The sequence below is a fragment of the Rhododendron vialii genome, chromosome 8a (genome assembly GCF_030253575.1).
Source record: "Rhododendron vialii isolate Sample 1 chromosome 8a, ASM3025357v1".
NCBI classification, from domain to species: Eukaryota; Viridiplantae; Streptophyta; class Magnoliopsida; order Ericales; family Ericaceae; genus Rhododendron; species Rhododendron vialii.
Window position 1 is genome coordinate 23,052,929 of NC_080564.1, and position 15,799 is coordinate 23,068,727.

At 34.4% G+C, this 15,799-nt stretch overlaps 1 protein-coding gene across 1 annotated transcript; it reads left to right on the forward strand.

Moving 5' to 3' along the window:
- The first annotated feature begins 14,256 nt into the window (after nucleotides 1–14,256).
- Nucleotides 14,257–15,636, forward strand: LOC131299146 (DNA (cytosine-5)-methyltransferase 1A-like). The gene is made up of 2 exons (XM_058324742.1): nucleotides 14,257–14,416; nucleotides 15,282–15,636. Exons 1-2 carry the CDS (start codon nucleotides 14,331–14,333, stop codon nucleotides 15,493–15,495), a joined length of 300 nt encoding a protein of 99 aa, XP_058180725.1. The 5' UTR covers nucleotides 14,257–14,330; the 3' UTR covers nucleotides 15,496–15,636.
- Nucleotides 15,637–15,799: the final 163 nt, after the last annotated feature.

The window sequence follows — 15,799 nt, forward strand, 5'->3', positions numbered from 1 at the left end:
ATCCCTCGAAAAGAATATCAGTACAGACATATGCCTTTGGAATCCGTCTTTGATTTTACAAATATAATCCGAGCTGCTTATTTTGTTCAAAATATATTGTTTAGGACCCCTAAACAATAAATTTCGATATGCTTTCTCACTATTTTGAAATAAGGTTATTTATGTTTAATCTCTTCATAAATTATTTTTTTTTAACGGCAATCCCTTCGTAAAGAGAAATTATTCGTTGCCCCTAGGGCAACACGTCATCTATGCCAGGTGATGCCTCTTACCAATCAAAACCTGCCTTGTGGGTAAAATTTTCAGTCCGTAAGTCTACCACCATTTGAGGCATTAGTACCCACTGACACATATTCTTCTCTCTCTATAGACATAGCCTTCTCTCTCTAAAATAGGGACTCGAGGGGCCTGTGGTGCCCCTAAACGGCACAGTTTTGGGGTTGCAAGAGGTTAAAAAAAAGGGCTGCAAGGCCCTCTTTGGTGAAAAGCTGAGAAAAAATTTAAGTGCTCCAATTTTTAATTCATTTGAACCAATGTAAAGATCTTATTTTTCTTATCATTTTATTTTATAGTGTCATAATTAATTTTTGATTTCAAGGCTTTCGTTAGTTAGCTCTAAGAGAGTCGTAGAATCAAATATCTCTTATAGCTAACTAACGAGAGCCCTATAACCAAAAATTAGTTATGACCCTTAAAGACAAAATGATAAAAAAAAATAAGATCTTCGCATCAATTCAAATGGATTGAAAATTAGAGCAACTAATTTATGAACCATCTTTAGGTAGTTTATATAATAAAAAATATGGTTAAAAAATTAAGTGCTCCAATTTTCAATCCGTTTGAATCGGTGCAAAAATCTTATTACTTTGATCATTTTATCCTAAAGGGTTATAATTAATTTTTTTGGCTCTAGGGCTCTCGTTAGTTAGCCCTAAGAGGTATTTGGTTTCTACGACTTTTTTAGGGCTAATTAACGAGAGCTCTACAGTCAAAAATTAATTATGACCATTTAGGATAAAATAATTAAAAAAATAAGATATTCGCACCAATTCAAACGAATTAAAAATTAGAACACTTAATTTTTTTCCTTGGCTTTCCACCCAACAAGGCCTTGCAGCTTCTTTTTTTAACCCGTTACAGTCCCAAAACTGTGTCGTATAGGGGCACCACAACCCTGTGTCACCACAGGCCCCCTGGAGTGCTAAAATAGGTGGGTAGATCAAGCCCATTCCAGAACACCTTCTTAAAAAATAAGTATTTATTTTACATTTTCAAATTCAAAAATAATGTAAATGAAAAATAATTTTTCAATTTTTTTGCACCGTGTTAAAGATCTCAATGAGATCTTTCAAATAAGATCCATATTGCATATTTTTATATTTCAATAAGCCCATCATTTTGAGCTTGAAATTGCCTTCTTAAAAAATAAGTACTTATTTGGTATTCAGGAACGGGGCCAAATTGAAACCAAGTTCTGTGTGTCCAAAAAAAAAGGACCAAAAACTTATTTTTTAAATTAAATGTGTAATATGGTGAGAAAATGACATTTCTCATAAAGTAGAAAATAAATACTTAAAATATAAATATCTTAGCAGAACGGAGCATAAGAAGACCCGCTCTCTACGCTAAGATTTTTGAGCTTTTTCGTGTTTTGTTCTTACCAAAGAAAATTTGTAAAGCCCAAAAAGTGGGCTAAAAATAAAATTTATGACTTCTACCCAAATATTTTGTAAATATCTAAGATAAAGTCTCTCGAATATTAAAAAAAATATATTATGATAAAAGTAAGAAAAACATTTTTTCGAATCCTCTCGTTTGTAACGCTGGGTAACGGCTAAAAAGTTGTTGAGTTACATCGAGTAACAACTAAAAAATTGCTGGGTAACAACAACCATTTTGTTGCAAATGAACAAATTAATTTAAATTTTTTAATAAAGACAAAAAAACAAAAAAAAACCTAACTAAAACTTATATTTTTTACTTTTACCCTAATATTTTTGTTGTGATATCAGAGAGGCTTTATCTTGGATATTGAAGGTAAAAAAGTCATAATTTTTACTTTAAGTAGACTTTTTGGGCTTTATGATGAATATTTTAAAAAATATTTGGATTAAATTCATATTTTTTTCTTTTGTTCTTCTCGTCGAGATGAATCAATAATTCACAAAAGTTTGTTGCAAAATTAAAAAAAAACAAAACTTTTTTACTAAAGACAAAATAAGAAAAAGCTCAAAAATCTTAGCGTAATAAGGCGGGTATTCTTAGAGAGTGTTTTCGCTAGTGAAAATTTTGTAGATTTTTAATTATGGTTGAAAAGTTGTTTAGGTGTTTTTGGTAGTGAATAAGTTATTGAAAAAGGATGATGCTATGGTGTCCACGATTATTTTGAGAACACCGTAATTTTTGGTATAACTTCATCATTATGAGTATAACTAAGACCCCGTTCCGGAAATGGAAATAATTACTTATTTTTTAAAAAGGTAATTTCAAGCTCAAAAATTAAGTATTTACGTAAATAATTTTTCTATTAATATGGATCTTGTTTGATAGATCTCGTTGAGATCATTTATACGGTGAAAAAAAATTGAAAAAAAAATTTCATTTATATTATTGCATTCTTTCAGTTAATCGCCCGATCCAGTACTTATTTTTTAAGAAGGTGTTCTGGAACGGAAACTAAAACTCATTATAAGCATAACATAACCCAAATAAGGTACAACCAAGGAATATCCAAAAAATCAATCAAGGCATAACCAAAACCAACCAAGGGTTTTGTTATGCTCGTAATGAGTTTTGGTTATACTCATAATGGTTTTATCATGCCAAAAGTTACGGTGTCCCCAAAATGACCGGGGACACCGAAATCAATCCCATTGAAAAATGTCAAGTTATTATTTGCGATAGTGAGTTTTTTTTACTTAGTGAAAAAAATTGTTAAATTGGTAAAAACTTCTTTATTATTGGAAACCAGTTGGTAAAATGCGTTAAATTTTTTATTAATGGAAACAAGGTAATAAATGTGTTATGTTTTTTTGTGTCTACAAAAATTTGGGCAGTTAAAAAAAAAAGAATTTTTTGTTTACACACCTATTTTAGAGAGAGAAGACTGTGTAGGAGAGTGTGAAAAATGTTTCTCAGTGGGTATTAAATGCCTCAAACAGTGATAGACTTTCAGACACCAAATTTTACCCATAAGGTATTTATTTATTTTTTTTGTCAAGCGGAAAATCCCATAAGACAGGTTTTGATCAGTGGGAGGTACCACCTGACATAGATAACGTGTTGCCTTTGGGGCAACGAATAATTTCTCCTTCGTGAAAGTTGAGTACAAAATTATGTGTCTGGCAATTACGCAAGCCAAAGACGTTACCGTTTGGCTCACGGCACCTTCGGCCGTGCTGAGTACTGTTATGAGTATTGACGGTTTCCGTATGAACTACGGAAATCGTACCGATGGCCGTGTCGAGCCGTTTCCAACCACCGGACGGCCGATCCGAGTCGTCCAAAATTTTTAAAAAAAATAACCGAGGGGGCTCTTGCAAGAATCAATGGCATCTGATATGTGTAGAGTGCTTAATTTAAACAACATTTTTTTCATATATACACATATATACACAAAAATAGAGTGTTTAGATCAATCATCATACACATATTGGATGTCATTGATTTCCGCATAGACCCCCTAGGTTTTTTTTTTAAATTTTTGAACGACTTGGATCGACTGTTCGATGGCCGGAGACAGCCCAGCGCTCTCTTCGGTACGGTATCCCTATGAAAACCGTCAGGTATCATTTTCGGTGCTAATGGGATCCCCAATAAACAACAATCAAATATTAGTATCAACGGACAACGCCGTAATCAATGAAGATTATCCTTTCCAAACTACTCCATCGTTATTGGACTTTGCACCCAACCAAATACTACTCCTGTATTCTGTTCTGACTTCTGATTCTTCTTCAATTCCTTGTAAGAGCATCTCCAATCCACCCAAAATAGAGGATAGATGTAACACATTAAGGAGAGATTTTATAATTTATGCTCTTTTTTCTTTACTTTTTGTACTTTTTAGAAAAAATTTTGAGGGACCCACTGTCCTTTTTAGAGTTTGGTCCTCCAAAAGTAAATTTGATCTTCTAAAAATGGAGGACCAAAAGTAAATTTAGAGTACAAAAATCCTCCAAACTCTAAAAAGGACGATGGGTCCCTCAAAGATTCTCCCAAAAAGTACAAAAAGTGAAGAAAAAATGAAATAACTTACAAAATCTCTCCTCAATGTGTTATATCCATCCTCTATTTTGAAGGAAATAGAAATGGATTGGAGATGTTATGAGGGATTGATTGTAGAGATCCTTCCTTCCTTGAATAGTCTCTCTCTCTAGTCTCTTGCTTCAGTTGCTTGTGCGGATAAAAGACGTGCTGTATGATTATTTATGTAATTATTTTTGCTCAAAGGTGTGCAGGTGACCGTACCAAACGCAGCACTTTTGGCTGTTTGGCAGGTCATGCTCATTGCCCTTTCAGTCTTTCACTGCTACCACGTATGTAGTGCTTAGGTTCCATTCCAAACACTTCCTTAAAAAATAAATAATTTACTTCATATTTTTAAATTTAAAAATAATATAAATAAAAATAATTTTTATTTTTTTTTTGCATCGTATTAAAGATCTCATAGAGATCTTCCAAACAAGATCCATATTGCATATTTTTAGATTTCAATAAACCTAATTTTTTAGCTTGAAATTGCCTTCTTAAAAAATAAGAATTTTTTTTTGTTCCGGAATGGAGCCTTAGAGTGTTTATGTTAGTGATTAATTTATACAAAATATTTTTTTGGTTCAAACTTGTTCAATTTTTTGGTATTTGTTAGTTTTACACTAAATTTTTATGTGATATAGGCAAAGATGGAAACGAGGGGTCCAATAGCGGCGGCCGCTACGACAAAAATTTTGAAATTGCAATTATTACATGTATTTGATGAGAGAATCTTTAAGGAATCCATCGTCTTTTTTAGATATTTGATTTACAAATTAATTTTTTGGGTCTCCAAAATTGGAGATCTCATCTCTATTTTGGAGACCAAATCTTTATAAAGGATGACGAGTCCCTCCAAAATTTTCCATAAAATACAAAAAGTTAAAGAAAATATAGAGTAAGTTACAAAATGTTCCCTTAATATGGAGATCTACATAGCATGTACGATGGTACCATGTTGTTTGGACTTTGCACGCAATTTTATATTAGATGTTTACAAAAGGAAATAACTTTGCACTCTATTTTTTATTTATTTTTTGAATGTACTCAAAACTTTGTCTTCTATTGCTTTTATTGCGTGTAACTTAATTCGTTTTTGTGTTGTTGATATTTGCAAGAGATCTTAAATAACATATTTTAAATAAAATGAGTTGCTCAAATCATTTTTCAACAAAAACCCAAAACTGGTCTCAAAGCCCTAAGGCGTACAGCCCTAATCTTTGGTGCCAATAAGAGCATCTTCAGCCTTGACCCATTTTAAGACTCAAATTTAAAAATGGGGCAAAAACCACAAAAATCTCTTTCCAATCTTTCACCCAAACCCTTCCCCATTTTAGATTTTACCCATTTTTTTGCCCAAATCTGAGACAAATTTTGCCTTGACCCATTTCTTTAACGGCTAGTTAGAGAGAGAGAGAGAAAGAAGGAGATCTGTAAAATTTAGGTTTGATGGTTGGAGATATGTCTATCCAAAATGAATTTTTATCTAAAATTTGACTCAAATTTAAGAAAAAATATGAATGAAGGCTGGGGATGCTCTAAACGGGTTCAATATTGTACTCATCATGTAAAAAGAAGAAAAATCGGATCAAAAAAAAAAAATGTAAAAAGAAGAAAAACATTGATGAGAGAGATCGAGTTGTCATCGGACGTTAATGTAGGTGTGTCTGTGATTCTCTGTGCTGTGCTATGCTATGAGCCTAGCAATGATGGGTATTCTGCGTATGAATGACTGACTAATGAGGATTTCCTCTTCTGGACACAAAGATTTCATCTGTGCTTGCAAGTAACTACCAAAATCAATGCTACTGCCTTCTGCTAGGTAAGTCAATTTAACGGGCGCGCAAGTCAACTGGGCTGTTTCGTCCATATTTTTTACTGTATAATTTTAGTTTAAATCCTAAGGGTACTTGATGAGATTGATATTAATAGGCTTTGTGTGTTCGTTAGTATCTCATCGGTATCAATCTCATCGGTACCAGTAGCAGGATTCATATTTTTTATAAGTCCTGCAATAGTGTAGTGGGTACATTATTATAGGTGTCCCCCATATACATACCACGCTATGAAGAACCCATTTCAGGGTCATGCACAAATTATCGGAGCCTCTCAATATATTTATAATATTTTTTGAAGAATTCTTATAAAAAAATTCTCTCACTTGGATATGATCGATATGGACTTAATCGATTCTTTCCTCGATTTCCGAGCAATGCAATGGGTACATCATATATACACTACGTTATGAGGGACCCATTACGAGGTTCTATACAAATAATCGGAGCTGCTCAATATGTTTAGAATAATTTTTGAAGAATTCTTGTAAAAATTCATCTCATTCGGATATCAGTAGGGGCTTAATCAATTCTTTGCTAAATTAAGCAAAGAATCGATCAACCCCTTACTGATATTCGACTGAGCTGATTATTTACAGGAATTCTTAAAAAAGTATTTTAAAAATATATTGATCGGGTCCGATCATTTGTGTGGGATTCCAAAATGAGTCTCACAAGTGGTATGCATTTATATACCCATAGTTTTATAATTTTATTGATTTTTTCCTAGTTTCTTTGAAATTGTGTTTGATTACTATTGGACCTATAAAAAGTAATTGTACAAAGTTGTCCAAAGCAACATGTAATTACTAGTTTAACTTAAATTAAAAAAATTATTCTTAACATCAACGCTCCCTCCCCTTCTCTCTCTCGATGCATGTTGTGTATTAAAGAAATGGACTTTATTGTTGATCCTTTTATTAACCTTTTTTTTTTTTACAAAAGTGAGATGTACTATATTGATAAAGCTCAACGGCACTTACATAACGAAATTCATTACAAACAACTTGGATAAAGCCAAACTAATTATCTAACTGATACATAACGAGTCGATTGATGTCTTTCATCCCAGGCATCGCCTGACGCATTTTTTGCCAAGCGAAAAATTCATATATTAATAGCAATATCAAAAAGAGATACATTGCTAGTAGGATGTGTCAAATGGGGGGGTTTGGGTTAAATTAGGTAAGTTGTAAGTGAGTTGGGTCTTTAATGGGTCATTGACCCATTTAAACCCATTAATTATGAGTTCAACTACCCATATCCAACCCGACCCATTTATTTAAAACCAAACCCGACCCGCCCAATAACCCAATTACAGTTTTACTTTTTTTTTTTTTTTTTGTTCTTTATTGTTTATCTTAGATAAAAATGTAAAATTCAAATATAGCAATAATAATTTTATAAAGCACACGAAAAAATTGAGTGACTAATTTTTTTTTTATTCAAATTTTTTTTTGCATTTGTTTGTTTTACATCAAACTTTTGTGACTTATTAATTCGTCTCAACGAGAGAAATTAGAAAAGTACAGATTTTTATCGAAACTCATAATTTTTTGAATAAAGATAAAAATAAGTCAATATGACAACTTTTTTTACTCATCTGTCTTTTTTTAAAAATTTATTAGTTTCGTTCAAATTTTTTTACTTTTTTAATTCCTCTCACCGAGACAAATCAATATGTTATAAAAGTTTGATGCAAAATTAACAAATTCGGAGTAGGATTTTTTGTTGAATAAAGAAAAAAAAACTAAAAGAATTCCTCGCGGGGAAAAAGTGATGAGAGAGAGTGTGAGTATTTGTCCTACCTGATGCCTACCCATTTTATAGGAAATTCGGAATAGCTCAGGGGTTGCCAACTGTGCTGTTGTTGGACGCGACGGACGGACTTTTTGTCAGGGATCAGAAGTTTGCTCTAGTTTGATGCATTTTTTGATGGGTAATGTTTATGACCCATTGGGAATTTAAGTTGACCCAATTAAGACCCAATAATAAATCGGTTTGATGGGTTTGAACCCATTCTAACCCAAGCAATAAATGGGTTGGGTTGGGTCTATTTTTTAACAATAATTCTAGGGACACACTCACTCACACACCCAAACACACACCCACACTCACATGAGTGGTGGGCCCCATACACACATTAAAGTGTGTAGTGTGTGTGGGACCCACCACTCATGTGAGTGGTGGGTGTGTGTTTGGGTGTGTGAGTGGGTGTGTCCCTAGCACCACTCATTTTTTAATAGGTGGGTTTGGATTTTTTAATGGGTTTGGGTTCAATTTGCCACCTTTAATTGCTAGCCAAGAAAAAAAAGACAACAAGAACCCAAACGATAAGATGAACTTTGGCCAAAAATGATCACACTAATGAATTTCTAGCAAATCACCAATAGATGCATACTAATCTTCTTGAGTCTGAACAGTAAACAAATTGCCCAAAGGCGAACTTTATTACTCTCACAAGGAGAGACAAGACTCCCCTAGATCTTGCTTTAAATCCAACAGCCCAAAAATTGCCGAACAGATCGCAACCCATACTGCCTCCACCGCTGTTGCCACAAGGGCTCCAGCGACGGATTACATGCGGACAAACGACTCCGGTGACGGCGGAGCCTGCCGAACAAATAGGGTCAGATCTGAGGGAGGAGAAAACGCAAAAGAAAAAAAATCATAGGGAAGAGGGGGAAGAAAGAGGAGAGCGGAGAAGGGAGAATGGAGGAGGAGGAGCCGGGGGAGGAGGGAGAGGGGCGCCTCCCCCGTCCGGCAGAAAAGCTAGGCGGCTGTGGCTTCTCAAAATCGCCTAAGAGCTCTCAAAACCTTAGACGATTTTTTCTCTTCCACTTTTGAGGTTGCCTTTTATTAACTTAGACACCAGTTTTTACTACTCAAAACCAACTGAGGTTCAAATGGACTTTGTTGAGTCTTAGCAAGAGAAGAAAAATCTGTTGAATAATTTGAAAGTAAGAGAGGAATTTGCCATGCATATATATCCTTAAAAATAGGAATAAGGATAGAATACTTTCCACTTTTATACTCTATATGAAGTTTAAATTAGCACGAAAAAAGAGCAAAAATACACTTATAATCTGCAATAAGAGAACCTTCATATTCAATACAATTTGAAGGCTCTCTCGGTAGTGACTAATCTCAAGGATACCGGCCATAGGCTACATGATGAGTACATGGTTTTATGTTCCTCTTTGTTATGTCCATATACTGTATTTGACTAGGCTCAATTGGACAATATATAGTATATTGAATCATTTCTTTAGACATTTTCCCAACACCTCATCCAAAACAACACGGAGTAGTACGGAAAAATATCACTTGAGTTTTGTTACGGAAACCTTTTGCCTTATGAATGAAAATGGATGCGCATAAAACACAACCATGTTAATTCTTGATTTTTTTTTTTTTATAAATTTTAACTAGCATTTTTTGAATAAGTTAACTGAAAGAAAATGAAGTTGATGAAGACAATGATTCAACAAATTTTAGATTAATTTTGTAAGAGTGTAATTGATCTTACTTTGTGGAACCCACACGCATATAAGTGATATTGAGCGTCTGTAGAACAATGCTATAGGAACACTGAATAATCGCTCACCCAATAAGACCTTTTGTTCTTGGCAATCAATTAATTATGAAAGGCAGTTGATTAAAATTGACTTTTAACATTCCCTTGTCACATAAATGCATTTTTGTTATTTCTTTTTGGGATGCAATTTTGGCACTCTATTTTATCTAGTGGCACTTCACTTTTTATTTTATAATCTCACATGATTAAGACACAAAGTGGATGTAACACACAAATTCGCGTCCTGCAATAAAGAAGACGAAAAAGATGCACAAAATAATACTTTTTATTGATTTTGAGAGGGTTACAATTCTCTAATAAATGCTCTTTAAATATAGACAAGAACAAAAATCCTCTGATTCGATCTCCGGAATTGGTGGCGTTCCAACGGCTTGAATGCTTGTTGTTGAATCGCAGAAACAATAACTTTCTTTGAATCTTCAAGTTGAATGAACTGAAGAACAAAGTTTGAATATGACTTGAACTTTGGAGTTTGATCTTTAAAATCTCCAAGAGTTTTGGTTTGTTGAATGATTTGTGTGGTGGACTTGCAAAGAAATCGACACGGTTTTTGGTGTTTGATGATTCTCTGCAGGATGTTGAAGAATGCTTGAGTTCTTGAAGAGTGCTTGAGAGCTCTGAAGAATGCCAAGCAAAAAAAGTGTTCTCTCTCTTATAGGAGCCTCTATTTATAGGCTCCATGAGAGAAGAGTTAAGTATGGCAATATCTTGATTGGCTTGATTTGATTTGATTGGCTTGATTGATTGGCTTAACTTGATTTGATTTGATTGGATCTTGATCCCGTTTCATTTCCTATGTAAGAAGATTTTATTCTTCTTTTTAAGGAATGATTTTAATTTAAAAGAGAAATAATATATTTATTATTTGACTCTTTTCTTTTATGGTTTATTTGAAGCGGGCCTGCACTTTTGGGCTTGTATACCTTAACCCATTTGGCCAATCACGCTAGCCCAACTCTTTAATCCGTTAGGCTAATTAAATTAGCCCAACTTACTTTGGTCTTCACTGTATCTCAAATGAATTGAGCCGTAGAAATTTGTTGGGTCCAATACTTATTCGAGTGCTTTGACCAATCTTGACTTTAATTAATTAAGACAATTTATCCCAATTGATCGGACGGTGATTAAGTCATGCCGAAATTTTAGTGTCTACAGTGGAGTGTTAGTAGCAAAAATTGGAGTGCCAAAATCAATTTTCTTTGTTTTTATTAACAAGATTCTTCTTTGCACATGTGAAGTAATAATTTTTTAATTTTACAATATTAATGCCATAAGAAATGCAATTGAATGTGGGAGAGAAGTGCGAAAATCACTCCAACAGTCTGACGAGGAATTCTAAAAAAAGTTTCATTGTGACATGGCACACATGATATAACTCAAAGCAGTCAATTTCATGTCACTTGACTACCAAGCAACTTGCAGGGCTTTTTGAAAAGTTACTTTAAATAAATTACACATAAAATGATATGCAGTGTCATTAAACAACACTTAACTGTGCATAAAATTCTCCCCAAGTACAGATGATAAGCATCATCTATCACTTAATTTCTTAATGAAAGGATACACTATTATATGTTATATATATAGATTTCACAATCTTTGGTGGAAAAACAGCATATGTTTGAATCTATAAACAAATAGGCAGTATCAGTTAATTTCATGAAGAGTACAAATCTTAAAGTATAGTTTAATGAGTTTGCTTACGAAAGAGGTCTTGCTTTTTATCCTAACTCCTCTCTCTCTCTCTCAAAGTTCACATAATGTATGTCATCACTACTTTCTTTGTTCTTCGTTCGTCTTTTTTCTTCTTTTGTTCTTGTCTTCTAATTTAATAAAGAAGTCGTTTTTTACAACTTACCGAAAGATTTGTTAGAATCCAATCTAACAGGCATCCTTAGTCAAAACGGGATTCTCGGGAGATATATAAAGAGACAAAAATATATACTTTTCTTCACAACTTAGAATCACTTGTCAAAAAAATTAAAAATATATTGGGTCACATACTTGTAAAAAAATTAAAAATATATCGGGTCACATCATAATGCTTTTCAAGAGCAAAATTATAAAAAGAGATAAGTCGACTTCAAAAATATGAATACAAATAAAATACTAGCTAATACTATCTCAAGCAAATGAAATAAACTGACCTCTGAAGATGGGAATAGAATTTTCGGAGGACCAATTTTCAAAATAGTCAGTGTCAGGTTACAGACCCCCACTCACAATAGAGGGTAGAGTTCACACACACTATGCGGACTCCACCTCTATTGTGAGTGGGGGTGTGTAAGTAAAATGATTGTAAAACAAATCAAAGAAGATCCTTCTCAATTCCAGAGCTGATAAACCAAATCCCTAAAGGCTTTGTCCAGTTGTCAGAAATACTGTACAGGAAAGTTATTATCAGGAAAAGTCAAGTTAAGTGAAGTAAAGGAAAAAGAAATCTATTTTCCTGTGAGTGTTCATTTGATAAAATTTTTTTGCAGGAAAACTAAAGTTTAGTGGTTCATTTGTTGAGAAAATACACTTTTGAAACTTTTTTATTTCTCATGGCTAAAAGTAACTTTGAGAGCTAACACATATCAGAAAATGTATTTTATCTAATGTAAAGCCTTAACATAAAGCTTAAAAAATGAAGCTTAAAAAATAAGTAGATGACAACTAAATAAACAAATGTTAAACAACTATGCTTGATTAGTTGCTGATACAAAAACTCATTGATAAACTGATGATTAGTAAGTACAAAACAAAATTAAAGACTAATGACAAGATAAATAAATACTTTCAAAAAAAATCAATTACTAATTTTTTCCACAACAATTATCTCAGAAAACACAACAGTAGTCGAATTGTTGTTGCTCACGTAAATTCCAAAGTGCCTTTCTAAGAACTTAATTCGTATTTTTTTAGTATTGGCGTCATTCGCTTTTTTTCTTACCCGCCAATTATTTTGGCCCCACAATGGAGAAAACTTTCCCGTGACGCAAAATCCTATGCTTTTGGCCGGATCACTTTTGCAAGACAGTAAATCTTGCAGGAATACTTAAGAACATGTTTCCTATTACTTTCATGGCAACTAAATACTACAAAAGTTATGAAAAAGTTGATGTTTTCATCGTTTCCTGTACTTTCTTTACAACTGAACGGGACCTAAAGAGGTACTCCGTCAGATTCTTAATATAATCATTTCAGAAAGTCTACGTACACTACCTGTTTTCACTACCTCATCCACTATGTTTTGGGGAGTTCCCATCTAAAACATGAAATCTCAGAAAAACCCAATCTGCCTTTGTTTCCCTCCTTACGCTTCGTTACAGGAGAAGAAGACGACGACTGCCGACACCCAACCCAACACAACCCAATCCACCGCTAACCACCGCCTGTGCAGACAACTCCAACGAAGAAAACGCCTCCACGATCGTCGTGTGCTTATGAGCTTCGAAGCACAATCACTGGTATCGATCTAAAACGCCGACGAAGGACTAGACCACCGCCACCGTATGGCGACAAAGGCCTCTCTCTCTCTCTAGAACGTTGGTATCGATCGAACTAGAGTTGCAATTTCAATTTGTACATATTGGGGATTTTTGCACAAAAAGTTAGGATTCACTACCTACTGCTATTGTTCATAGATATTGGTATACTGTTCGTCACTCAAACTCTGACCCACAACCAAACCCAAGCAAAGAAGCTTCACTGCCTTATACTCAAAACCGTCTCCCACCCAGAGACTTTCCTCTTGAACAATCTCACCAACGTGTACAGTAAACTAAGAAATTTAACGTAGGCATGTCATGTGTTTGATAAAATACCTCAACCAACTTTCTAGTGTTAGCAAGGCTCTTGCCGTATTACCTTTCTGCTGCATTATCACTTGTAAAGGAAGGTAAAAATAGTTTAATCTTGTTTTATGACATAATTACCAGGATATTATGGCATGTCAAATGATTCGTTCTTTACGATGTTGTTCTACTTAATGCGCTGACTCGTTCCCGTTCTACTGGGCTAACTTATTTATTGAACTAAGCTTTGCTAATATAGAAAAGATGAAGGTAGCATATTTGGGTGGAAAAGTCTAAACTACTTGTAACAGCCCGAACCCTCAAGCACCACCATGTAACACAATCACCCTCAGGTCAACTATTAATCCTTAAGACAGAATCCAAAACCAAAATATGGTGATTAACACCTTAACATTTATTATGTGTGAGCAGTCAAGGCTCGTTTTCCTTTCTTTTCGGGAAAGTAGCAAATCTTGTTCTTGTTTATTTGGTAGCTGGCTTTTAAGCAGACCTATTTAGCAGAGTGTCCAGTGGAACAGACTGACCGAGACAAGGTATCGAGTCAAAGGAGAATCCATAGCGCAATTAGACCTTCTGGCTCCGTTTCCTCCGCTTTGTCAGCCAGCTTCTTCTATGGTAAGGTGTCGTCGTCGGCCTCTTGCTTATAGGGCCAGTTGCTTATACAGCGCATATTGAGTTGTTGGTATTGTTCTATGTTAACTGCGCATACGAGGATGAGGTTGGGATCTATAAACAAATGGGTATCAAAAACACCAAGACCTACCCATCCCGGCACATCAACCAGTTACTAGGTCAGTAACTATCCCTGATTGATGTCTTTGGTTCCTAAATTTCACTAGTTTTACAATGACATTGATCTACTTGGTTCTTGCTGTTTCTTTAGGAAGTTTGCTACACAAATGGCTGGTAAACAGAAGCCACGAATACCTAAGGTACTTTCAGTCTTATAACTTAAATAGTTGTTTCATTGGAGTACAAATGGATTTGTGTTAATCATATACCATGGTACTTGTCAATAGGAAACAAAGAAATTGGTCCAATTAGTTCTAGTTCTGGCTGAATCAAAAGATTGCGCCATCATAGATGTGGATGATTAAAAGGTAGCGAGTGCCTTCCTTGTGCTAATGTTTGTGCAGCACATTGAGGCATTGCTAGATGAAATAGATTGGATGGTATTTGAAATTCCTTCAACTAGTAATATTTAAAACCATATGGTAAAGATGGTAGAATTTATTTTTTTCCTCCATGGTGGCATCACTTGTCGTTTTGTTTTTGGTAGGAGGTTGAAATGGAAGACACAAGTGAAGAACCAGTTGTTGACATAGACAGCAATGATAAGAAGAATCTGCTAGCTGTTGTTGAGTACATTGATGATATATACTCATACTACAAGAAAGTAGAGGTGGTATATAATTTCCACTACTCCTGCTTCCTTTATCATTGGACTTGAATTGATACTTATCGTTGAACCTGTTGTCTCATTGCATTTGATCATAATTTGGACTCATCCTAATTTGGGTTTCACACAAAAAGTTGATGTTTTACTCATTCTGTTTAGATGATCACTTTGGCTAAGAGAAAAATCATTGAGACACAAACTTAGAGGATCACTAATCAAACTATATGATCATCTGAGAATTGAGAAACAGACTTATAGGATCATCTATTTGTTGTTTCTTTTAATGTTTGTGTTTTAACAGAATTCGGTTCCTAAAACTTATTTGTTTAAAGTTTTAAACAGTAAAATCTCTATTCATGCTAAGTTGCTAACCATAGTTTTCATGGCTTGTTATGCAGAGCTATCATGACAGTATGCGAAGATGAAACATTGTATCATGACAGTATGCATGTTTTTGCTGGTCCAGAGCTTAGAGTTACGTTGAATGAAAATACCCAATATGCAGCTGTTCAAAGTACTTCGAATGGTGCTCTTTTCTGTGCAAAAACTGTATGTGATACAATTGGAGAACTTCCTGAAGAGATGGAGCGTCCAGCCAAGAAGAGATGCTAGCAACACTTAGGATTTTTCTTTTTCATTTTGCTTGTAATATAACTTAGGGTAGACGATGATGATGATGTTCAGCTCATGCGTCTTTTGTAAAACATTATGTATTCATGTCGGCTAGATTTAAAACTTCAATTTCAATTACAATTGAACTGGCTCTTTTTTCTGTTGCTACTGCTGACCACTGTTGACTGAGACACTGTGACGTCGGGCTAGACCGGAAACAAAGGAAAGTCTGTCAAATTTTTCAGAGAATACCTTGAGGTCTTTCAAGATACGATATGGACACGACACGATACTTTTGACTACT